This window comes from Notolepis coatsorum (genome assembly GCF_963971535.1).
Source record: "Notolepis coatsorum genome assembly, chromosome: 14".
Classification (NCBI taxonomy): Eukaryota; Metazoa; Chordata; class Actinopteri; order Aulopiformes; family Paralepididae; genus Notolepis; species Notolepis coatsorum.
Window position 1 is genome coordinate 3,704,103 of NC_140178.1, and position 27,138 is coordinate 3,731,240.

At 44.9% G+C, this 27,138-nt stretch overlaps 1 protein-coding gene across 4 annotated transcripts in view; it reads right to left on the bottom strand.

Moving 5' to 3' along the window:
• zc3h7a (zinc finger CCCH-type containing 7A) overlaps positions 1–27,138 on the bottom strand; it is a 63,816-nt gene that overhangs the window by 24,869 nt on the left and 11,809 nt on the right. For 2 of the 4 annotated variants that reach the window (XM_084328875.1, XM_084328874.1), the window contains exons 5-13: positions 20,593–20,751; positions 17,038–17,118; positions 16,847–16,900; positions 14,216–14,255; positions 12,254–12,726; positions 7,389–7,674; positions 5,731–5,768; positions 3,089–3,233; positions 1,826–1,984 (exon numbers count right to left, since the gene is read on the bottom strand). In XM_084328875.1, coding sequence (XP_084185001.1) covers positions 1,826–1,984; positions 3,089–3,233; positions 5,731–5,768; positions 7,389–7,674; positions 12,254–12,726; positions 14,216–14,255; positions 16,847–16,900; positions 17,038–17,118; positions 20,593–20,751 — 1,435 coding nt within the window. The remainder of the gene's footprint in view (positions 1–1,825; positions 1,985–3,088; positions 3,234–5,730; positions 5,769–7,388; positions 7,675–12,253; positions 12,727–14,215; positions 14,256–16,846; positions 16,901–17,037; positions 17,119–20,592; positions 20,752–27,138) is intronic. The other 2 variants (XM_084328876.1, XM_084328877.1) reach the window with 2 other exon arrangements.

Consider the following 27,138-nt stretch of genomic DNA (forward strand, 5'->3'; position numbering starts at 1 on the left):
TTTTGCTTTTAATTTTAAAATGTTCTTATGTACTTTAGATACCATTGCTAACATGTATGTATTTCATTAGATGTATATATAGCAATTATTCGCTTGTTCTATTCTCCATCCATCCATCATCCATAGCAACACCATTATATCACGGACCCCCTGATGGGGGATCCCCTTTGGTGGTTTTTGTTCTGGATCTATTGTGATGTTTCTTCTTGACCTGTAAAGCCCATGGGGGCAATTCCTTTGCGATTTCGGGCTCTACAAATACATTTGATTTGATTTGTTAGATCAGAAAAGGCAATCAATTGTCATTGCATTATCAACATCGGTTTATTAGTATTATGGTAACACAAGAATCCACAAGTTGAACACACAACCTACATGGCTATGGAGAGACTATCCAGTGAATCTAGTGGTGACGTGAGCGAGTCCAGACTGCAGGCCGAGCGAGTAGCCGCTGAACAGCGAGCCCTCAGATCATAAACCTACCCTTGCAAACGTTAGTAGGGTCTGAGCAGCGAGCTTCAGATCATAAACCTACCCTTGCAAACGTTAGTAGGGTCTGAGCAGCGAGCTTCAGATCATAAACCTACCCTTGCAAACGTAGTAGGGTCTGAACAGCGAGCTCTCAGATCATAAACCTACCCTTGCAAACGTAGTAGGGTCTGAGCAGCGAGCTTCAGATCATAAAACTACTCTTGCAAACGTTAGTAGGGTCTGAGCAGCGAGCTTCAGATCATAAACCTACCCTTGCAAACGTTAGTAGGGTCTGAGCAGCGAGCTTCAGATCATAAACCTACCCTTTCAAACGTTAGTAGGGTCTGAGCAGCGAGCCTCGGATCATAAACCTACCCTTTCAAATGTTAGTAGGGTCTGAGCAGCGAGCTTCAGATCATAAACCTACCCTTGCAAACGTAGTAGGGTCTGAGCAGCGAGCTTCAGATCATAAACCTACCCTTTCAAACGTAGTAGGGTCTGAGCAGCGAGCTTCAGATCATAAACCTACCCTTGCAAACGTTAGTAGGGTCTGAGCAGAGAGCTTCAGATCATAAACCTACCCTTGCAAACGTAGTAGGGTCTGAGCAGAGAGCTTCAGATCATAAACCTACCCTTGCAAACGTAGTAGGGTCTGAGCAGCGAGCCTCAGATCATAAACCTACCCTTGCAAACGTTAGTAGGGTCTGAGCAGCGAGCTTCAGATCATAAACCTACCCTTGCAAACGTAGTAGGGTCTGAGCAGCGAGCTTCAGATCATAAACCTACCCTTGCAAACGTAGTAGGGTCTGAGCAGCGAGCCTCAGATCATAAACCTACCCTTGCCAACGTAGTAGGGTCTGAGCAGCGAGCTCTCAGATCATAAACCTACCCTTGCAAACGTTAGTAGGGTCTGAGCAGCGAGCTTCAGATCATAAACCTACCCTTGCAAACGTTAGTAGGGTCTGAGCAGCGAGCCTCAGATCATAAACCTACCCTTGCAAACGTAGTAGGGTCTGAGCAGCGAGCTTCAGATCATAAACCTACCCTTGCAAACGTTAGTAGGGTCTGAGCAGCGAGCCCTCAGATCATAAACCTACTCTTGCAAACGTAGTAGGGTCTGAGCAGCGAGCTTCAGATCATAAACCTACCCTTGCAAACGTTAGTAGGGTCTGAGCAGAGAGCTTCAGATCATAAACCTACCCTTGCAAATGTTAGTAGGGTCTGAGCAGCGAGCTTCAGATCATAAACCTACCCTTGCAAACGTAGTAGGGTCTGAGCAGCGAGCTTCAGATCATAAACCTACTCTTGCAAACGTAGTAGGGTCTGAGCAGCGAGCTTCAGATCATAAACCTACCCTTGCAAACGTAGTAGGGTCCCACGTATTGGTTTTTCGTCGGTCGGGTTCGAATTAACTTCCACGTTTTGTCGGCGACGTGTTTGATTCTGCTGAGCAACCAGTCCTTCTTGCATTTGTGCTCCTCGGTGCGCAGCGTGTAATCCAGAACCGCGGGCCCTGTGGACAGAAGAGGGAGCATGTTACACCAACCAGAGCGCTCCCACACTAGGGCTGTCACATTATTTTCAAATGTACATAAAAACATGAGATTCGAACTTGAAGGGAGACATTCAAATAATTTTTTTTAAAATAATATTATAAAAATAATAAACAGTCAGGTTGTGTAGGTGAGACTGTGCTGAAAAGAATGATACCAAACATACCATGGTAAAAAAAAAAAAATTGCCAAAACTTTGAAAATAGCTTACTTTTTTTTTCTTACGTTTTAAATTTTTTTGCACTGAAATTCTGCAACGCATTTCGAATTCGATTTTTTTGTTGTTAAAGTGACAGCCCTACCCCACACACACACATCCAACAGAGTAACACTGGACGGTGGTGTAGTGGTTAAGTGTCGCCTCACAGCAATAAGGTCCTGGGTTCGATTCCCGCTTGGGGACCAGGTTGCCAGGTACCTGCGGAGCGCTGGTTATAATAAAAGCTTTTCTATACATTCGTCTGATTAATTGAAAACTTTATTAACAGATTGCAGAATGGGTACAATACAATACAGCTCAGTGGACTGGAGGATGAAGACCAGAAAAAGACTTTCGGATTTTTTACATAAGGGTCCTCCATTTTCAATTCATCAAAACATTTAGAGACATACAAATATACAGTAGTTTCATAAAAAAAAGTAAAAAAAATTTAAATAAAAAGTATATATTTTTTTTGCCACAAATATCGGTATCGGCCGATTGTGTTAGTTGAACAATCGGTATCGGTGGCAAATTTTCACATCGGTGCATCCCTACACTTTACCGTTACATTTGCACTGTGGTTGGATGCCAAACCTCTTTTCATTGTACTGTATGATCACGATACATTTTAATCTAATAACAGGTTCATCTGTAACTAATTATTGCAGAGGCTGGGGGCGACAGTGGCTCGGGGAGGTAGAGCAGTCGTCTGGCAATCCGGAGGTTCCCGGTTCGATTCCTGCTCCTCCCGGGCAGCGTGTCGATGTGTCCTTGAGCAAGACACTTAACCCCTAATTGCTCCTGATGAGCAGGTTGGCACCCTGCATGGTTGCTCCGCCAACTTGTAAAAAGAATGTCTCACCTGTTTTGATGAAGCATAGCGAGCAAGCTTGCTTGAACTCGTGGGTCTCGGCCAGGGGGTTCTTGGCCAGGTCCACGTGGGACGCGTGGCCCTTGGTGTCGGGCATCCCCACCGCCATCCCCATGGGCTTGTCGTTGTTGTTCATCTGGGGAGAGAAGGAGGTCGTCAACCGGAGCAGCAGGACGGTGCAGAAACAGCAGCACGTCTAAACCAGTGGTTCTCAAACTACGGCACGGGTAGGTGACGGTGCACATTAGAAAGTAAAAAAAGTAAAAAAAATTTAAAAAATACTATGTTCTGGCAACATAGTTTGGCAAAATATGCCTCGTTTTCCTAATAAATAAGCATGATCAAGTTCAACAACGTGTGCTTTTATTTTGATATTCCTTGATTCCACATTGAAATTAGGCGACGTGGGGTCCCCAAAAGAAATCCTAAATGAAATGGGGTCACGGTATGAACAAGTTTGAGAAGCCCTGGGCCCTCATTTATCAACAATTCTTAGAAAGTGTTCCATTTTCATACGTAAGCACAAAATTTAGAATGCGTGTACGCACAGAAATATTGGGATTTATCAACCGTGCGTACACGGGTCCTACGCTCCTCCGTGTTGATAAATACCTCTTTGTTCTACCGTCAATGCTCGTGCATGATTATCCATATATGGTAATGAAACACCCCCCATGGGATGTGCAATAATGGACTGACCCGAGCGAACTATGAGAAACTTCACGAGAGATTGTTCACGGACGCGCTGTCTAACCAAGAAAACACAACCCGTGTTATGGGATAAATAAAAGGCTGACTTGTACACGGTGATGTCAGATATCAACGGCTCCCTAAGACCATTGCTGCAATTCTGCCTGGACAGCTCAAAATACTAATAAAGACCGTTCGTTGACCACTGTTTGGCGTTGGTGTGTCATTAACCATGCTGGAATATGAATGCCTTTATTAGTTGTGTTCGATTGGCTATAATATGATTTGTAGAGGCATCTATTTTGTTGTAGGCATTAGGTAGCCTATATGAATTACATATAGCCTACATTATGCAACAGTAACTTGCGCATATATAATAGCACATGGCACAGCCCTGCGAACCCTGCACAGTAAACTAACTTGATCATTAATCTAGCTGTTGTATCTTTACGCTTATGAAAACATTAAATAATATGTATAGGCTATAGGCCGTCGCTTTGCATTAATAGCCTATATTCTCAAATGGCATTTAATGGCTATCAGACTCCTCGCTATCCTCGCGGACGGACCAGTATACCTTATATCATATCATATTCATATCATAGTTTACTCTATCAGCCTATCCAGCATGTAATACGTTCTTTGTTAGAACTCAACTCATTATTTTGCGCATAGATTGCAGAAATACGGGAACGTTTTGATTTATATTAAAAGGCTTTGACATTGTAATACAAGTCATATCACCCACACGATATATGCTCTGTATCCAGAGCATGTATGCTTTTTATTCATTTAAGACACATTTATTGCAACAAGGGTTTTGTAATACACATACTCAACAAATAACCTCTGTTCTCGTTGCAATGCGTTTTTTTAATTCTTTCTTATACAGTAGGAAGGGGGAAGAACACTATCGTGGGTGGTTCATATGACTTGTATTCTGCTTACAGCTTCGAAATTCCACTTGTTTCGTTTAACGTTATGGCAAAGCCTTTTAAATATAATCAAAACGTTCCCGTGTTTCTGCGGTCTGTGCGCAAAATAATAACGAGTTTAGTTACGCGGAGCGCAGTCAGTCAGTACACCCTGTATATTCCGATAACGCTATATCATGCTGCATTCATTCGGAGAGAAAGACCTATTATTCCAAATGCTATTTATAGGGTTTTGACCATAATTACACTACTGTTGCTATTTTACAATGAACTACGGTTCATACAGAACACGCCAGTGTTGAAACTAATGCACGGAAGCTTATTTCCGCGTTGTAGTCTTCATATTCTACCGGTACGCATGCTTCTAGCTGTGCGTAGATATACGTACAAAGTCAAGCACAAGTTCAAATTGATAAGTCCCACACTTTGCTTAGAAATGATCGTACGCAGGGGTTACACACATATCTGTGCGTACGCAACGTTGATAAATGAGGGCCCAGGTCTAGAGACTAACCAACGCAGGGCTTTCCCTCCAGGATTACAGAGTCACAGCTAGGGGGTGGTCCGGAGGGGGGCTGTGCACACCCAAAAATACATTTGCTACAGAGATATAAATAAATGAATAAATGTAATTTAACTGTAATTCCGTGCAACTTAAAAACATAATTTCAATAAAATAGCAAACAAGGGTAAGTTTCAAATAAAGTTATTTATCCAAGTACAGTGTATAAGGCTGCACAATAGTTTAATGTTGACCACAAAAAACATGCAGTGGAACAGAGCAATCGCGTATTAGACAATGATTGACATGACTTGACTTGATGCGTCCGTTTCTAAACTGGCCCCAAGCTTTCACTACAAAATAAAGAAATCAAATCAATATAAATAATAATACAAAATGTAACGGTGGCGTTGGCACATTGTCATAGTGGCGCCGTGCCCCTATACCATTATTTAGGGAAAGCCCTGCAATGCTTGGTCACTATTAATAGCAAAGACAATCTGTACCTGAGAGATGGTGAACGAATGGTGACCACCACCATAATCTGGTGGTTTGGAAAAGAGGAGAGATCACAGTTAATACACCATATTTAACCTTGTAATCTAGCAAAGCCATACATAATATAAGCAGTCAAATCATTCACTTATTAGATCGGAAAAGGATCAAAGCATCATCAACATTGGTTTATTAGTGTTATGTTAACAAGATAATCTACAATTGATACGACATAACTGAACAAACTAATTTTAGCATTTTGTACTTTACGTTTTGTATATTGTATATTATGTATAGTGTTTGGTCTTTATTTTTACTGTATGAAGCACAATCTCAGGAGGCTCATACAGAACCAAGCATTTCACTGTAATGTACATGTACTTTATACAGGGTTCCCACAGACATTGCAAAATGAAATTCAAGGATTTTTATGCACTATTTTTCATTTTAAAAAGGGCATTTAAAAGGATACAATTCCCTTTTAAATGCTGTTTTTTTATAGAAAATAAAACCAGATCCAATATTTATGGCTTAAAACCAATTTCCGACAATTAGTTACACTTTAAATTAAAAAAAATATCAATTTCTTGATTCAGAACCATTTTTATCATGGATGAACAAAACTTGCAATGTGAATGGTTGATTTGAATTTCAAGGATGTTTAAGCACCTTGTTAAAAAAATTGCCGTTAAGGAATTGCAGGCCTCGACTTTTTTTGTAAAAAATCAAGCACTTCAAGGACCTTGTGCCAACTAGGGCTGAGGAGCCCAAACGTTCTGACCTTCGTTCGTTACGTTGACGTTCAAATTCTAAATCAACATTCGAATTTTAAATATATATTTTTTTTGTATGAGTCTATTCATTCCGTTTAAACCAATGGGGGTTTTCTTCACAGATGAAGATAAAGATTAGGCTACACTAATATTATAGTAGTGCTGTCAATAGATTCAATTTTTTTTACTAATTAATGTCACAATTTTCTGTAATTAATCTAGATTAATCTAGATTAAAAATAGCATTTTTCTACTTAAGACCGAAGCTTGTAACAGATATTTACTTGAGTAAAATCATGGAATTAATGTAAAATCAACACAAAGAAAGTATATTTAGATTCAAAGACTATTTTAATAGCTTTCTTTGAATAGTTTCTCTCCTGTGAAATATAAAATGTTCAACAAAACCATCAACATTGACTCAGCTAGACCTCTTTCTTAATATCCACGGCGCTAAGATTGAAGATTTTTCACTCCATAGATTCATCTAGATTAATTTATTTTAATGCTTTAAATAATTTAAATTAATCTCCAAAATTAAAGCATTCATTTTGACAACCCTACTATTATAGTATATGACTCTGCATCCGCTTGGCACTATATTATATTCATTAAAGAAAGTTGATTTAATAAAAAAGAAATTAAAAATACTAATTTAATCACTTTATTCAAATTGAGGATTTAGTTTGAGGATATTTTATATAAAAAAAACACATATATATATATAATAATGCATTTTTTTTTTAATTAAAAACGAAAAACCCTGACGAAGTTCAAAGCCCAAAAACAGGCTTCGGGGACGACAGCTCTAGTGCGAACCCCGATGTACTTTATATACGAGACAAATAAAACGTATAAAAGAACCGTGACACAAACCCCCGGTAACAACAACCTACATGTCATACCGGTGTGGTGCGAGTCGTTCATGGAGAGGCTGTCCAGCGAGTCGATGGGCGCGGCGAACGAGTCCAGGCCCTCCAGGCCGAGCGAGTAGCCGCTGGAGCTGCCGGAGCCGGGCTTGTTGTAGAGCGGAGGCAGGTTCACGGTGCACTGCTGCCGCTGTGGCACGTGGTGGAGGAACGGGTTGATGGGAGATGGCATGAGGAACGGACTGGAGGGCATGGAACCGCCCGAGGCAATACTGGTGGGCAAATGGATGGAACCCTTCACCGTGGGGATGGCCTGGAAGAGAGAGAGAGAGAGAGAGGGACAGAGGGTCAGAATCAGAAAGGTCTTTATTATATAGCAAATTATAGCAAATATAATGACTTCCTTTCTGGGGTTTTCAAAATAAAAGTGCGTTTATAGCAGCGGAAAACATTTATTTTGTACATTATCTAACGTTAACACGAACCTAAACTAACTTTAGGTTAGTTGTAACGTTAGTTTAGGTTTGTGTTAACGTTAGATAATGTACAAAATAAACGTTTTCCACTGCTATAAACGTTGCACTTTTATTTTGAAAACCCCAGAAAGGAAGTCATTATATTTGCTTTACCATCCTGTTCTGTGTTAGCTCCGAGCGTGCAGCAGTTAGTAGTATATTATCAATACCAGCCATTGGATTACAGTTTTCTAAATTGGGGAGGCTTTTAATAGTCAAGGTAAGAGGATTTTAAGTCATGGTATCCATAAACTTCAATCGGTTCGGATCCTTTGAAGGAATGAGAATATCAACAAACCTGTAGGGAACGTCAGGCTACTGTCCTCCCTCACTTCCAGTGATGAAGCTAAGCTATGCTAACGGAGCGACTGTTACCAAAGCTAAATGCATGCACAGAGACAAAAAAGGTATGTATCTTCTTGTCTAACTCCAGGGAAGATGTTAAATAAGCGAATTTCCCAAAATGGAGTTTTCCTTTAAGACGATCGACTGAGATCGGTTCCTTATTCCCCCCCATGTCCACCACAAAGTACTTGGGGCCCGTCATAGGGAGCCTGCAGTGGAGAACGGTGGGCATCATGACGGATGAACACATACCTCGCAATCATCAGGTCCTTAGGAATGTAGGACTGGGGAAGGCAGTGATGTGTGGGAACTGGGGCAAACACCCTCGCTGCATCCTGGAAGGCCGATCGGTGAGCTGTAGTGGACCAAGGGGCAGAGGAACCAGGAAGGAACCCCCCTGGGACCCTCAACGGTTGACCAAAAACCAATTCGGCTGAAAAGGACTGCAGGTCTTCTTTAGGGGCAGTACGCAGGCCCAACATGACCCACGGAAGACGGTCGACCCAGTTGCCGTCTGTGAGCGTGGCCCGGAGAGCGGCCTTCATGGATCTGTGAAAACGCTCACACATGCCGTTGGCCTTTGGGTTGTATGCTGTGGTACGATGGAGTTTCACCCCAAGTCTCTCGGCCACGGTGCTCCACAGCTCAGAAGTGAACTGGGATCCCCTGTCCAAAGTCAGGTCCAATGGCGTGCCAAACAGAGTGACCCAGGCGAAGATAAACGCCCGAGCCACCTCCGCAGCCGTTGTTGATGAGAGGGGAACAACCTCCGGCCACCTGGTGGTCCTGTCCACCATAGTGAGGAGGTGTGTGAAACCCTGAGACGGGGGAAGTGGGCCCACCAGGTCCACGTGGACATGGTCAAACCGCCTCTCTGGAATGAGAAACGGCTCCGGGGGGGCCTTAGTGTGACAATGTACCTTGGCACGCCGGCACGCCACACAAGAGGCCGCCCATACTTTGACGTCCTTCCTAAGGCCCGGCCAGAAGAACTTGGCCCCTACCAGCTTGACAAGACGACTTTACCCCAGGGTGTGAAAGGGCATGAATGGTGTCAAATACCCGGTGGCGCCAGTCAGTTGGAACCATGGGGCGGGGCTGGCCAGTGGAGACGTCACAGAGGAGCGTGGCGCCGCTGTCGTGAAACACCACATCAAGTCGAAGTCCTGTCACAGCCGTCCTGAACGCCTGAAGGTCTGAGTCGGTGAGCTGGTCAGCAGCCATGGCAGCATAGTCGATAGCCGCCCCGACCATGGCTCCGTGGTCTTGGCCATGGCAAACGTTAGGGGCTTGTGGTCGACAAACTGTGAACTCACGGCTCTCCAGCAAGAACCTGAAGTGACGTATGGCGAGGAAGAGGGCCAGGAGCTCCCTGTCGAATGTACTATACTTCCTCTCGTTGTCGCGCAGCTTCCTACTGAAGAAGGCCAGAGGCTGCCAGGCGCCAGCCAGCCACTGCTTGCACACCGCACCTACTGCATAATCGGAGGCATCGGTGGTGAGGGCTATAGGAGCAGCAGGAGATGGGTGTGCCAGCATGGCGGCGTTGGCAAGGGCAGCCTTAGAGCCCTCGAATGCCTGGAACCGCTCCGGGGACCAGCCCATGTCATCGTTGGCTCTCTTCCCCTTCAACGCCTCGTACAAAGGTCTCATCAGGTGAGCCGCATGGGCTATAAACCTATTGTAAAAATTAACCATCCACAGGAACTCCTGGATAGGTTTGATGGTGAGGGGGCGGGGGAAAGCAGCAATTGCCTCCACCTTGGCGGGTAGAGGAACAGCCCCCTGGGAAGAGACATGGTGGCCCAGGAAATCCATGGCCGGCAGGCCAAACTGACATTTGGCCGGGTTCACGATCAGCCCATGCTCGTTGAGCCGCTCGAACAGTTGACGGAGATGTCCCCGATGCTCCTCCACCGATGCACTGGCTACCAGGATGTCATCCAGATAAATAAACAAAAATGACAGGCCTCGCAGCACATCAGCCGCTGGAATGTTTGCGCTGCCCCTTTAAGGCCGAATGGCATGCGCAGGAATTCAAACGGTCCAAACGGGGTGATAATGGCAGTCTGTCTTGGGCACGTCGAGCGGATGGACCGGCACCTGGTGGTAGCCACGCACCAAATCTATTTTAGAAAAAATGGTGGCGCCCGCCAGGTGGGCAGAGAAATCCTGGATATGTGGCACTGGGTACCGGTCATGAGTGGTGATGTTATTTAGGCGACGGAAATCACCACCCGTCCACCTTGGGGACCATGTGTAGTGGGGAGGCCCAAGGACTGTTGGACCGGCGCACAATGCCGAGCCGTTCCATTGTGGCAAACTCCTCCCTGGCTATTGCCAGTTTAGCAGCATCCAGGCGGCGCGCCCGTGCATAAACTGGCGGGCCCACCGTTGGGATGTAATGTTCCACCCCATGCTTGGCGACAGAGGCAGAGAAAGTGGGGACAGTCAGAGTAGGAAATTCAGCGAGGAGGCGCTGGTACATATCGCCTGTGGCGAGCATATTGGCCAGGGCAGGCGGCCCCCCCAGTGTGCAGGGGTATGTGTCAAAGGACACAGAGCCAATCAGCCTACGGTTCGCAACGTCCACTAACAGTCTGTGAGCACACAAAAAATCCACGCCCAGTATAGGCACAGACACTGAAGCAATAATAAATTCCCAGCGTAACTCCTGTCCATGTAAACACAGTCACGTACCTGGTACCAAACGTACGGATGGAAGTCCCATTAGCCGCGTCCAGGGGTGGTCCATGTCCGTTTCCCAAGGCGTAACGAGCGCCGGCTCTCGCGTTTCCCTGGTTACCAAAGGTGCATGGTGGAACACAGCTCTTCGCTTTGTTGCCAAAACGGCGATGATAATAACAAAGCTCTCTATCATCCCTCCGTGTCTGATCCCTGCGATCAGCCACCCGATCAGACACAGCAGCCACACAGTACTGACGGGAGGCAAGTAGAATTCTGTCCGCCTCCTCTGCCAATCCCCGGTAATCCTTGGTGCGCACGAGAGGCGAGCTGGCCAGAGCCGTGCGCACCGGAGTCGGGAGTTGACGCAGGAACAGCTGCACAAAAATAAATGTAGCGTCACCTGAACCGAGCAGTGCTAGCATGTTCTCCATCAGTTATGTTGGTTTACTGTCCCCCAATCCGTTGAGGGACAATAGGCGCTCCGCGCGCTCTGCATCCGACAGCTGGAAAAGCCGCAACAGCCGTTCTCTGAGCGCGTTGTATTTGCCGGCTGCTGGTGGTTCTCTCAGGAATCCCATCACCCGGCGTGTAGTGGAGGAATCCAATGCCGAGACAACATGATAATATTTCGTCTCATCCGACGTTATTCCGCAGAGGGGAAATTGTGCCTCGGTGTGCTGAAACCACGGGGCCGGGTCATGCTGCCAAAACTCTGGCAACTTGAATGTAGCTGCATACACTGCGGGAACCACAGCCGGTGGATTCTCGTTATTGCTCATATTTCACACGTTTAGGGTCACCACTGTAGAAGTGAATCAATGAGACGAGCAGACGGGAGTATCGAGTCTCTGAACTTTACTTCCAAACAAATCCACCAGAACCAAGGTACAGCCACACCCTTAAGTCAACTCCCTCCTGTCACTCAATCAGTGTCCATTCTGAAGTGAGACACCTCCATCTAGTGTCCACCACACAATATATTTTTTTAATACTAATAAAAATATCGATAATTATCGATATCGAACGATATGATAAATGTTATCGTGATAAAATGTTTGGCCATATTGCCCAGCCCTACAGCTACATAAAAGAAATCTATTAAAACGCGCTAATTTAACTAACGTGCGGGTTTGGGGCGATTAACCCATTTCACTGCCGCACGAACCAAACTGTTAACCCGTCCACTGCCACACAACAGCAGGTTAACCCTTTCACTGCCACACTACAGAAGGCTAACCCCTTTACTATCACTTATCAGTTACTATCGGTGTGATAGTAAAGGGTTAACCTTCTGTAGTGTGGCAGTGAGAGGGTTCAGAGACGACCACGTCGTGTCCCACTCACCATGCTGGGCTCCGGGGGGCCCGCCAGGTCCAGCAGGTCGTCCAGGTCGTCCCCCATGATGTCCACCTCGTAGTCCTGCCGGGATTCAGGCAGCATGTAGGAGGGCTGGCTGGCCCTGGTGCCCCCGTTGACCAGCGAGGGCCCGTGGTGATGGGGGAGCGAGGACGAGGACATGGAGGACCCGGGGATCGACGAGGACATGACGGACGCGACGGGGACGGGGGACGCGGCGGGCTCGAAGCCGCACATCATCTCCGTCGGGGAGTGAGACGCGGAGGAGTGAGAGGCGGAGGAGTGAGACGCGGAGGAGGGGAGGTGGTTGTTGCAGACGGGAGACATCGACGGCTCCTCCCAGGGGGTCATCAGCGTCTCCTCCGCCCGGCCGTTGTTGTTGCCGTTCATAGGTTGGTAGAGGGGCGGCGGCGCGGACACCGGCGTGGGGGCTCGGGCTTCCGGAGAGAGCGGAGACATTTCTGGAAAACAGGTTAATAATAATAATAATTAATTTTATTTATATAGCGCTTCTCAAGAACCTGACAGTAGGCAGAGAAACTGAGTAAAACAAGGAAACAAAAAAGGAACATGAGACCACAGGGGAAACAGCATGAGACACACAGAAACATAGAGCCACAGTAACAAACATCACAACAGGTTGGAGGGGGGGGGGTTATGGGTGGGGAAGGTTGAAGGCTAGGGAGGGGGGGGGGGGGGGTTATGGGTGGGGAAGGTTGAAGGCTATAGGGAGAACAGGTGGGTTTTGAGGCGAGATATGAAGGTGGAGAGTGTGGGGGAGTCTCTGATGGACTGAGGGAGGGAGTTCCAGAGTCGGGGTGCGAAGCGTGAGAAGGCCCGATCACCAAAGTGTTTGAGCTTGGATGTCAAGGTTATCCTCGTTTTTTTTTGATGCGCACAATAGTTTTAGTTTCATTTCGAACCTTTATCAGGGTTCCCACAGACATTGCAAAATGAAACGCAAGGACTTTCAAGGACAAGGATACAATTCACTTTTAAATTCACTTTTTTCAATATTTATGGCTTAAAACCAATTGCCGACAATTAGTTACTTTAAATTAAAAACATTTAATTTCTTGATTCAGAACAATTTTATCATGGATGAACAAAACTTTCAATTAGATTTGAATTTCAATGACTTTTTAAGCACCTTGTTAACACATTGGCCGCCATGCATTGTACACATCATTGGGCCCAGTCTGCCACCGCTTCTTTGCAGGGCTATAACTTTAAATATTATAGCTATATCGACATTACTATGGCCCATTCAACATCGGGTATCTATCGTTCCGGATGTGGGAACGTTATATTGTTTCATTCACACATTTTTTTATCCACTTTTTCTCCCCATTTTTTCAATTTTTCTCCCATCCCAATTTCGTAGTATCCAATTCTTCCCTCCCGTGTCTTGAACGTTGCTAGACTATGCCTCCCACTGGTCGGCTGTAGTGAGGACAGAAGCCTTGCATCGCGTGTCCCCTCCGGTACGCATCCGGTACGCGGTCGCATCTCGTCACCGCAGCAGCTCGATCTCTCAGTGGCGAGGAGTAACGCGTGGGAGGCTCACGCTGCCCCCGCTACTTCCTGCTTCCGCCACACCGGCGTCACCAAACCGACCTGTAGGAGTCGCTGTCCACAACGTGCAATCCCCACCAACCGGCTTTCCCACCCTCTAACACTGCCAATTGTGTTAGTATGAACGACCGGCCAGCCGGTAGCAACGCCGAGAGCTGGGCTCGAACCCAGCGTCTCCTGCGTTAGTGGCGAGCGCCTTGCCTACTCGCCAATCAGCCGCCCTCATTAATACATTGTTGTGTTTATACTGTGGGTTCCAGTCCCTGTGATCATAAATCACAAAGAGCTAAAGTCGAAAGGATACCGTTTACCCTGTTCAAAGCAACACTCGGGGGAACCTAAAGCTTGAAGTCATGAGTAACAATAACAACATACCTGTTTCTATTTCCTCCACAGAAGTACAGCCATGAGAAAACTAAGTGAACAGAAGAAGAAGAATGGCGTCACAACGGGCAGTTCTTTCTTTGGGCATCACTGTATAGACGTTGTCAGGCGGATTCTGTTGCTAGGGGAACAGCTTTGGCCGCCGTTCATTTCCTGTCAGTAATCGAAGGAAACTATAAAAGGAGGAAGGGTCATTGCGTCACTGTGTAGCGTGTGAACGAACGCACACATTGGTGCCGACGTGCGGAAACTTTCAGTTCGGCCGACATCGAGTTGAATGGGATCAGCGGTCTCCTCGTTTATGATCCGTCATTTTAAAGTTTTTAAACATCATTAATTTGTTGCTTTGTTAACTAGCCAACATTTGATTTGTTGGTTGATGTATATTTCCTCAGATATCTGGTATTTTTTTTTAATTTATTTTAATACAGGCTTCAATAGAACTGGCACCAAAGTCTGGCACCGAGCGGAGCATAGAACGCTGGTATTCTGACGCCATGACCCTTCCTTCTTTTATAGTTCCCTCATCAGTAGGGGTGTAGATATTTGACCCCACAACGATTACGATTCTTCAGGCAACGATTCAATGCATCATGAAATCTCTTCATTTGACCACGATTCGATAACATTTTCGATCAGTTAATTCCCCCAAAAACTTGAATACACAAATGTGGCTGGGGGAACCGATTCGCTCAGCATGAATGGACCATGTCAATAATAGGGGTGTAAATATTTGACCCCACAACGATTCGATTACGATTCTTCAGGCAACGATTCATCATGCATCATGAAATCTCTTGACCACGATTCGATACAATGAGATTCGACCTTAGGATCGATGCACCCCTACTCGTCACGTCAGTAAGAGAGATGGGCACGGGGGTAACGTCTTCCCAGATCGAGGACTCGCATTAATTACTTGAGTAGTGAGTTATGCAAATCTATTTTTAGAATGCACAAAGAGCATGGCAGCAATAGCGATGCACAGCGATGCTTAATGCCTAATCAGTCAAAACAGTCAGTTACTATTTGGACCCGTCTCAAAACCCTGCCCTCTTTTCTTGATCCTCCAATCACAGCTGTCTGTACAACTTTGTTTGTACGAGGAAGTCAGAGGTAAGCGACAGCTGTGATTGGAGGATCAAGAAAAGGGGCAGGGTTTGAGACAGGTCTATTCCGTTTCCATGAGCGGAGAGACCAGGTGCAGACACAGATTTAGTTTAGGTCCATGTAACGTTAACAATTAGCAAGCCACAACGCCAGTGTATCCGTATCCATAGTCTTATGAGCGCCACGCAAAGTGGCCGATATGTTGTTGGCATATTTGGAAATACAAACATGTTTTTATCCGTTTTAGCTAGGGATGCACCTATCCGACTTGGTCAGTCCTGATACCGATACATGGGCTTTGGGTATCGGCCGATACAGAGTACTGATCCGATTCCCATTGTTCAATTAATAAACTGTATGCCTCACTGTGTGGAAGAGACTGGGATCATTCTTTTGTGCAACAAGGCAACATCAGGCTCGACTTAAAACATTACTTTGCTAACTTAGTGAAACTAAATTTAACAAATTAACACATAAGATATACATTTACTGAATTGTTATTAATTATAAAAATTTAATAACTACGATTTTTTTTTAAGTAATTTTTGTAATATATATACGATCTAGCTATTTTAGTCATATCGGGGCCGATATCTGATATCAATATTGGATCGATGCATCCCTAGTTTTAGCCAGCCGTATTCCAACACAACAAACATTCGGCTGTAATGATGACACTAGTCCTCTCTCGACTCTCTCAGGGTCCCACTGTCGTCTTCCTGCAACAACTCACGCCTTGCGGGATTTCAGAGTGAGATTTCTGTTTCAGTGGCAATAACTAGCACTTTCAGTGGACGTACTTTGTAACCCAAGTAGTTCCCTCAAAAAACACTAGTAGTAATGGATTGATCATGCCTCTCCCTAGTCAGTAACTGTATCAAAAGGTGCTGTAAGTGGCATTATAAAAAAGTGTTAAAATAGCTCTACAGCTCTCCTGATTGGAAGGGATACCAGAAAATGTATGTTGTGTCTGTTTACTGCAGAGCAGGAGGGACTGAGAGACCCATGTTACTGACCAGACACTCTATATCAGTGATGACTGTTTACTGCAGAGTGGAGGGACTGAGAGACCCATGTTACTGACCAGACACACTATATCAGGGATGACTGTTTACTGCAGAGTGGAGGGACTGGGAGACCCATGTTACTGACCAGACACTCTATATCAGTGATGGCTGTTTACTGCAGAGCGGAGGGACTGGGAGACCCATGTTACTGACCAGACACTATATATCAGTGATGGCTGTTTACTGCAGAGTGGAGGGACTGGGAGACCCATGTTACTGACCAGACACTATATATCAGTGATGACTGTTTACTGCAGACTGGAGGGACTGGGAGACCCATGTTACTGACCAGACACTCTATATCAGTGATGGCTGTAGAGCTATTATTTTAACATGTAGACCAGTTATTTTAACAAACTAAAGAAAAACACTTACAGCACCTTTAACAAACATTGCAAAAGGAAACACAAATGGTTAGAACAGGTCTATGGTGTGCGAGTGTTACCTTTTCACACGACGTTCCTGAGTAACTTGAACCACGCAAGACATTCAAGGCAGGCTGTTGAAAGACGTAACATTGCATCATGTGAAAACGCAACGCTGTAATATACTACTTGCAACCGTGTACAGAGAGACAGATATTTTAATATAACTATTAATAAATAAGGGCTGCTACCAAGTTTTGGACACACCTACCTTGTTTCTAACATAAGCTTTACGTATTTTCAATCCCAACAATTTGGCAAGGTCCAGGGTCAGCTGCATGACGTTGGGATCCTGGAGAGAAACCAAATTCAAAACCAGTTAAAAAAAAATTTAGAAATATTTTAAAGGGGGAACGACGCCCCAATCTCAGAATTCACACGTTATTTATAGATCTTGATTTGAAATCTTTATTACGAACATGTAAATAAATACAAACAATATCAAATCAAAACAAATCATTGATCAAGAAATTAAATGAAAGAAAAAATATATATAAACAAAAAGCAAAACATAACTCAATTTACAACAAAAGGAGTAGGAAGAAGTATACACTTATTTAATCCTACCCCTTTTCCACTACTCAAATGTGTACTCATTTAAAACTTTACAAAACAAATATACAAATATATATATATGCAAAACAAAAAACTATATATGTAAAACATCAAAGAAATAAAATTCGGTTTTACTCCACATATTGAAATGCAGTGTCTTTATAAGCCTGTTATTTATACATGTTATTCCACTGGTCTAAGACGGTACAAAAATATACAAAAACATGCCAAAGCCAGAAAACCTAGTAAAACTCCCAACTTATGTATTGTGGCAGAGAATCAACCCCCCTCTCATGGATATATGTGAAGGACGGGAGATATTATTGCCACGGAAGGAGTGGAAACAATTAGGTAGCCGATTAATAATAATAAATCAAATTTCGCCTTTCATGAAACCCAAGGTTGCTTTACAATCAAGAGTGCTAGGGAAATAGGGCAGTAGGGGAAAAGGGGGAAAAAAGGAGAGGATGAGGGCAGGTAAGGGATAATGAACCTAATCTAATCTAACTAATGGGGAAAAGCCTTGGTGAAAAGGTGTGTTTTGAGAGCAGTTTTGAAGGTGTCCAGGGTTGGGGCGTTGCTGATTTCAGGGGGGGGGGGGGGGGGGGGGAGAGTTCCAGAGGGTAGGGGACGCCACGCTGAAGGCTCCGTCATCGAAAGTCCACAACCTGGCGCAAGGGATGGAGAGGAGACCCAGATCAGAGGATCGTACAGTAGGTTCCGGGATAGAGTGTGCTGGTGGAGGAGATCAGACAGGTACCGGGGGGCGAGGGCATGGAGGGACTTGTAGGTGAGGAGCAGGAGTTTGAAAGAGATGCGGAACTTGACTGGGAGCCAGTGGAGGTGGATGAGGGTGGGGGTGATGTGCTGCCAGGGCTCGGTGTGAGTGAGAACCCTGGCAGCTGAGTTCTGAACATACTGGAGCCTGTCCAGGGCTTTGCTGGGTACCCCGAACAGGACTCCGTTGCAGTAATCCAACCGGGAGGTGATGAATGAGTACTCAAGTACTGATAGAACATATTAGCTGCCGGAGAAATAACTTAAAACTACCTTAGAATTGTTCTAGATAGGTTATTCATGTTCATGGAGTCATGTGCGTGTGAATTTGCTAGGATGTTTGTGGTGTGTCCGCTGACAATAGAAGTGCTCTGGAAGCCCAGGTAGCTGCATATTTGTACACTGTAAAAGAAATGAAATCTTATCAAGTGAAAATATCTTGTATTTGGTACAATAAGTCCAATATCGAGTAGAATTATCTTGAATTATCTTATTCCACTGGCAGATAATTGCTAATTTTCTTCTTGATTTTGGTCAATTTAATCTTAATTTAAGAAAATGTTAATCTTGATTTCTTAAAACAAGATAAAATGTACCAAAATCAGGGGGAAAAATGCTAAATTATCTGCCAGTGGGCGCAGCACCGCTGCTGAATGCATATAAGGGAAACACTGCTCTTGGTTACTTTTGCTGGACTGTGGCGGCTGGACCATGGCTGGACCATGGCTAACGGCAGCAAACGCTTGAACGGTTTGGCTGAGCTTCACAAGAGGCCGAGCTTGGCTGAGCGTCCCCGACCGCCAAGAACCTAGGTGTGGTCCTTGACGACCGGCTGAACTTCTCCGCTCACATCGCCTCGACAACCAGAACCTGTAGATTCTTCCTGAGCAGCGCGAGAAGGATCCACCCCTTCCTGACCAAAGAAGCCACCCAATCAATCATCACGTCTCGCCTCAACTACTGCAACTAGGGCTGTACCGAAGTCATTTTTTAACATTCGAAGCGTCCATTGAAGTATTCGAACGAAGCTTTGAATGTCTAAAAAAAAATGTTCATTACAAATTGTTTTTTTTTGTTTTTTTAACCAAATCCTCAATTTGAATAAAGTGATTATTCTGATTAAATTAGTCTCTTTTATTAAATCAACTTTCTTTATCAGTTTCATCAACAAATAATCCAAGGGGCACGGTTGGTATGAAAGTGATGGTGACGTCTTATAGTATAATATTAGTGTAGCCTAGGGCTGACCCCTATTAGTCAATTAGTCGACTAATTGGTCGAAAGGAGCCATAGTAGACTAGCCAACCTCTTAGTCGAATACAAAAAAAAATAAAAATTATAATATATATATTTTTTTATTATCATTCTTTCCAAAAGAAAGAGGCCTAGAAGCGTGGCTAACACTAATGGCACGCATACCAGAGGCTAACTGCCTACGAAAACAGGCACAGAGGCACTGAAAGAGGATTTCACCCATCTAATGACCACACTAGACTAGACAAATATCAAGATGTATCCATCAGTGGACCAATTGCATGCTTTTGCAAGAAGCCTTCAGTCGACTCCTTCAGACATTAAGAACCCCCCACAGCCCAAATGGAATGATACAAAAAATGTTTTAAAAAATAAATAAAATAAATAAATAAAGTAAGTAAGAAAAAAATCTAAATAAAGAAAAAAAAATGTACCAATAGTCGACTAACGGCAAATTTTGGCCAATCATAGTCGACCATCCAAATCCTTAGTCGGGGACAGCCTTAGTGTAGCCTAATCTTTAACTGCAACTGTGAAGAAAACCCCCATTGGCCACCAAGCCACTTCGAAGTTACAACTCGTACAGAATGCAGCCCACCTGATCTCCAATCTACCAAAGTCAAGCCCATGTTACCCCACTTCTCAAGAGAGCTGCACTGGCTTCCCATAGGCTTCAAGGTCCTTGACATAGCATCATACCGTGCCCCTCCCACCTCCGGTCAATGATCTCCAACTACACAAGAGTGACGAGACCTCCGTTCCCTTTAGCTACGAAGGGGAAGATGAGTGTGGGAAACACGTACATAAAGAACATCATAACGCCATGGTTCATATTACAGAAAAGAGCAGTATGCACAGACTACTTTAAAGCAGATGTGTATTTCAGTATGTTGTGTAAAACTGGAATTAAATCACTCTACCACTAGAGGGCAACAGTTCCATGTCTCACCACTAGAGAGCAGCAGTACCATGTCTCACCACTAGAGGGCACTTGGCAACAGTTCCATGTCTCACCACTAGAGGGCACTTAGCAACAGTTCCATGTCTCACCACTAGAGGGCACTTAGCAACAGTTCCCTGTCTCACCACTAGAGGGCACTAAGCAACAGTTCCATGTCTCACCACTAGAGAGCACTTGGCAACAGTTCCATGTCTCACCACTAGAGGGCACTGGTCTCACCTGAGGCACCACTAAGGAGCACTTGGCGACAGACTCGTAGGCCTCCTGGTGCCTCCCCAGCTCCTTCAGGGACTTGGCTTTCCGGTACAGCGCTCGGTAGTTGCCCTCGTTATAATGCAGAGCTTTCTCGCAGTCCTCCAGCGCCTGGTCGTGGAGTCCCTGAAAACATGGAGAAATGTCAGTCATTAACACATTCTGCCCCACGCAGTATGCCCATCTTATACCACTCTCTGCCAGTGCTGTAACCCTATGGAGTCGCTCACCTTTGCAGGGCTATAACTTTTTAAATATTATAGCTATATCGACATTACTATGGCCCATTCAACATCGGGTATCTATCGTTCCGGATGTGGGAACGTTATATTTTTCCATTCATACATTGTCGTGTTAGTACCGTCGTGAATATAAGTATGTTTTTAGAGTGTATAGCAGTAATTCCTAGAACGCGTGTTACAGGCCCCGACGCGTATTATACATAATCGATTTGTTCCTATACACGCTATATTAAAAAATTCAAATGCATATGATCGCTATACATTATGCTCCATCATGCGTGAAGGAAAGGGGGGGGGTCGTTTATGATTCCTTGATTGTCACAAACGGCTTTCTTTAGTACGACACCATATGTTGATCAGATAGATTGCAATGAAATAAATGGACAATCGAGCTGGAATTAACGTTAGATTTTGCCTCCAAAATCTTGCGCCTCCATTCCAATGAAACGAAAGTAAGCGGCGCCTCGACTCCACCTCTCTACAACAAGCATGTGGAGATTATCTGTGTTGAAAACAACAAGGACATGTGCAGCAGACATTAAAATATGCAGACAATGCCCAAATTAATTTAATTGTAATCATCTGCTTTTGTAGATATACTTTTCAAGGTATCGTATCGAAGTCGAAATTCCAGTATCGTGACAACACTACACGCTACTGCATCAAAGTTACTTATGATTAACAAAGGCATTCGTTTTGTGGCATTAACTTTATATAGTTACACGTTCAATAACATCAGCATATTTACCCGACCATAGCATTGTTTTTGTTGGTCATTCATAGCTCAGTTCCTTCCTTTGCTCAGAGAGCCTGTACTGAATTGTACCCATTCTGCAATCTGTTAATAAAGTTTTCAATCAGACAAATATATAGAAAAGCTTTTATTATAACATTCGTTGCAGTAAAATCATCATGCCTCGTTTGGTACTCCTGCGGAGCGCTGGTAGTCTACTCGTGGGCGGCGGGGAGCTAACGTTATTAGCTCCGGCAGGTTTGTTGTGGTTCTGCCATGTAGATCAATGGCGGACTTCCCGGAAGTAAAAAAATTTAAAACAAATAAGCGCTTGCCGATTGGTGGTAAGAACAGCAGAGGCGGGTGCAAGCGGTGTGACGTAATTGGCAGAATCGCCTGTCAATCAAAATTGTTCTGTTGCCATCTGAATGAATGAAAACTTTATTAACAGATTGCAGAATGGGTACAATACAGTATGGCTCAATACACACAATTGTTAAGGGGATGCAGACCAGAGAAAGACTTTAGTCTTGTTTACATCAGGGACCCCCATTTCTACCATGCATTGCTTTGGTTGAGAGAGATAGTGCTCTCTTATTAAAACTCAAACAAGTCTTGAGCAAGACAAGTTAGTCTGTTAGGTTATGAAAGCCAGTGAGTATTGTATGACTCAGACTTCAGCAATAATCATGACTCATGAGCATTATGAAATAAAAACACACGGCATGGTGGAATACCATCAACATATTTCTTGATGTTTCCTTTTTTTAAGTAAGTAAAGAGGCCTATGTTCATATCGGTGAGCACAATTTGTAACACAAAAAGAGACGTGTAGCCTATTTATTTATTTAATATTTCATTTATTCTAGGGATGCACCGAATTCTTGGCCGAAACAGATACCGAAAATAGGAAACAGTTGGCCGAAAATGATTATAAATATATGTTTTTTTTATATATTTTTTAGCTACCCGATTATGGCAAAAGACATGATTATGGCAAAACTTTACTTCTCAGGCAAGTAACCGGAGCCGATTGCAGTCGATTGTTGGGGGAGGGGTATGGTGCCAGACTGCACTGGTGGAGTGTTGGGGGGGGTATGGTGCCAGACTGCACTGGTGGAGTGTTAGGGGAGGGGGGGGGGTATGGTGCCAGACTGCACTGGTGGAGTGTTGGGGGGGGGTATGGTGCCAGACTGCACTGGTGGAGTGTTGGGGGGGGTATGGTGCCAGACTGCACTGGTGGAGTGTTGGGGGGGGGGTATGGTGCCAGACTGCACTAGTGGAGTGTTGGGGGGGGGGGGGGTATGATGCCAGACTGCACTGGTGGAGTGTTGGGGGGGGGGGGTATGGTGCCAGACTGCACTGGTGGAGTGTTGGGGGAGGGGTATGGTGCCAGACTGCACTGGTGGAGTGTTGGGGGGAGGGGGTATGGTGCCAGACTGCACTGGTGGAGTGTTGGGGGGAGGGGGTATGGTGCCAGACTGCACTGGTGGAGTGTTGGGGGAGGGGTATGGTGCCAGACTGCACTGGTGGAGTGTTGGGGGAGGGGGGTATGGTGCCAGACTGCACTGGTGGAGTGTTGGGGGGGGGGGGGTATGGTGCCAGACTGCACTGGTGGAGTGTTGGGGGGGGGGGGGGGGTATGGTGCCAGACTGCACTGGTGGAGTGTTGGGGGGGGGGGGGGTATGGTGCCAGACTGCACTGGTGGAGTGTTGGGGGGGGGGGGGGGGTATGGTGCCAGACTGCACTGGTGGAGTGTTGGGGGAGGGGGGTATGGTGCCAGACTGCACTGGTGGAGTGTTGGGGGAGGGGGGTATGGTGCCAGACTGCACTGGTGGAGTGTTGGGGGGGGGGGGTATGGTGCCAGACTGCACTGGTGGAGTGTTGGGGGAGGGGGGTATGGTGCCAGACTGCACTGGTGGAGTGTTGGGGGGGGGGGGGTATGGTGCCAGACTGCACTGGTGGAGTGTTGGGGGAGGGGGGTATGGTGCCAGACTGCACTGGTGGAGTGTTGGGGGGGGGGGGGGGTATGGTGCCAGACTGCACTGGTGGAGTGTTGGGGGAGGGGGGTATGGTGCCAGACTGCACTGGTGGAGTGTTGGGGGGGGGGGGGGGGACAATGTATGAAAATGTGGCCAAATTGTAAGCGCTGCCTGGATTTTACAGACCCAGCCTATAAGTCCACAATGAACATGTTTCTCCCTCTTGAGGGTCATGAATATTCACCGTAAACCTTTTGACCGTACGACTAACGGACGAGGAGATGCACTTATTTGAAAATGGAAGATGTGGGGCGCCCGAGTGGCGCACCGCATACAGCACTACGGTGCCACACGGCCGACCCGGGTTCGACTCCCGGACCCGGTGATCTTTGCCGAATGTCTCCCCCGGTCTATCTCCCATTCCTCCTCTCTCTGGTAGCAAAAATCAATAAAAAAAAAAAACCTACAAACACACAACTTGTCCAAAACATTTAAAGAAAATGGAAGATGTAGGCCTCATCTGGGCACTCGAGAGATTTGATGGCAACCCGGCCATATCTTGTTCTCCGTTTGGCCTGATGGCGGCGCTAGAGTCACAAATTGAGTGACCGTAGGACAAACGTGCCAGGAAGGAGATGTGCTCATTTAAAATGTCTGGCCTCATGGTGGCAGTAGAGGAAATGTGAAGAGGTCAAAAGGTGAAGAGGTCACCGACATCCATGAGTCTCTTCCTCTTGGGGAAATGAATGTGCACAGCAAATGTCATGGTAATCCGGTTATTAAGTGACATGATATATTGTGGTGACTGAAGGTTTTGGCCTGATGGTGGCGGCGCTAGAGGTCATGGGGTCAATATGTGGTCGATGTCTTCCTCTGGAGTGTCTGGCAATTCATTTTCTTGATTGCAAACATGCTAATCTCTACAGTCGGTAAACAAGGAACAAAGAGGAAGACATTTGATACCGTTGGAAAAAGCAGCTACCTTGAGCTTTACCAAGAGATGTCGAGTCAGGACGGTGTGTCCTCAACTTCAGGGAGCAGTCATCAAGAGTTCCCATTACGTTCACAGCAAGTGGTAAACACATTTGGGTCATCTTGACAACAACCTACGCATTCTTTTTGTGAATAATCTCTTCTAGCATCACCACTCCCTACATCTGCAGGTTTCAACAGTTCTGTACCTGTTACCCGTGGTTGTATGTCCTCTGTCTTCATACTGTTGCTTACTCCCTGTGGTTCTTTGTTTCTCTGTTCATTTGTTTTGCTCATTGTCAGCGTCTTTGGGTTCTTGAAAAGCGCTTTATGAATAAAATGTATTATTAATTCCATTCAAGACTTTTTAATACCACTTGGAGCCAAATTTAATACCAATTTCACAACCCAAAAAAACCCACATAGACATTGGGTCTCATTCTCCAATGGACTTACAACAAAAAGGGCTTTCTCTTAGAGCCATTTGAGACCTTTTCGGACAAGACATGAATATAGACAATATATTATATAAATTATATATGTTTTATTGGGACGGTTGGTGAATCCCAAAATCGGCCCGAAAAGGTCTCAAATGGCCCTAAGAGAAAGCCCTTTTTGTCGTAAGTCCATTGGAGAATGAGACCCATTGGCGACTGCATTTGTGCCAATTTAAATTCTTGCGTGTTCCGTACAAGCTCTCGCCAGACGCACCAAGCTCCAGGTAGCGCCGCAAAAAACGACTCGAATACAAAAACATTTCATAATATTGAATATCATTTAATCTCCCGATAATTATTATAACTATGAATTCAAAGACTTCATTTAGTACTTCTCAGGAGAGATTTTAAAAAGCCTTAAAGGGGACCTGCATTGCTATTCCTAGCACTATTTGGGCAACTTTACACAATTCCTGGGAGTCTATTGAACACATCTGTAAGGTTTTTTTCAAAAAAATGCATTGTTTTATATTTCTCATCAAGTACTCAAAAGCACCATTTTCCAGCCTCAGGATTTCAGGCTATTTATGGATGGGCTCCGCCCATACTAGCAGAATGCTTTGAGTGACAGCCACCCACCAAATAGTTCTGGCCATACTACTCTACTAACGACAAAGTGAACCTAATACACAAACAAATATGGCTCAAGCATACGTTTTCGATACAATACAATCCACAAAGGGATGACACCGAAGCAGGTACCCATGTCATACAATTTTGGGAAAACAAATGCCCGGAAGAATAAGATTGCTCTCCCAATCCGTCTAACACACACACGGCACTTGTACTAACGACGTTAGTTAGGAACATAATCATTCATTCGCAATACACACAAGTAGGTCTACATCATGGGCGTCATTCTGGTATGGCAAGGTATGGCATAACAGTGCAGTTCAGCATTCAGTAACCCATACTTTTTGTAAATGTGTTTTTGATACTACATTCTGTTGAACACACCTCAAAACCGTACCGAAGGAAAATTGGCTCAATTGCAAGAAAAGTAATAGACAGTTATGATATTACATTCTGCATAATTCGTATGCAAAATATTGTGGTTCCCTGCTTTAGTCTGTTGACACATTTCTATACTAAAAATGCTTGTGTAGTCCTGTGTCATACCTAAATGTCATATAACTGAATTGTATAGAAACAACTCACCAAAAGTGACTATTGCACAACTGATTTGACAAAAAAAATCCACCAAGGGGGGGAAACGCCCCATTCACCCCCCCCCCCCTCCCTCCTCGCCATACCTTGCCTTTTACTGAAACGACGCCACTGGTCTACATATATACAACGAAGCACAGAGCTAAGAACGTTAGCTAAGCTAGCTTGCTCTCTCAGTCCGTCTAACACACACACACACACACACAGTGCTTGCACTAACGTTAGACTGTCTTCTTAGCGCACACACACGGATGAATGAACGAGGTCCTACTGCTAATTAACTAATTACGATGTACTGTATGTACTTACTGATTCAATGCTTTCTTTTGGTCTCAAAGACTTACAGGCTAAGTTCCCTTCTTTAGCAACAGCCAGGAAATCACGGAAGCATAAAGTCCCTCGTCTTTGCAAAAATCCAAAAACGAACTTGGTCCATTGCTGGCGAAGCACGACATCCTCAGGAAAACTGCGCAAAGACGTATTAGCAGCTTTGCAGCCAAGAACAGCACATGGCCTGCGTGTTTTGCTCATATTATTTACGTTAGGCTAAGTCACTGCACTTTGGTCTGCTCTAGGTAGATTGTGGGCGGGCATTGGCTCCAACCACAGAGCCAATCGGATCACTATCCGCTTCCCCAGCGCCACGTGACGTCACCATGAGAGTCAAATCAGAACGACCTGATTAAATGGAGCAGGAAATGAATGACGGCAATCTGCCAATATGGTATTTAGAGACACAGACACATTGATACTAACTCCTATTACTATAATACAATGCTAGACAGTGAAAAAAGACATTTATAATGCATGTCACCTTTAAAAAAGGATAAAATAATTCAGGAGTACAGTTGAGTAAAACATCAACCATTTGTTTTTTCTTTCAAAAAATGATATCTTGCAGCATATTTTAAGTTTTTCTT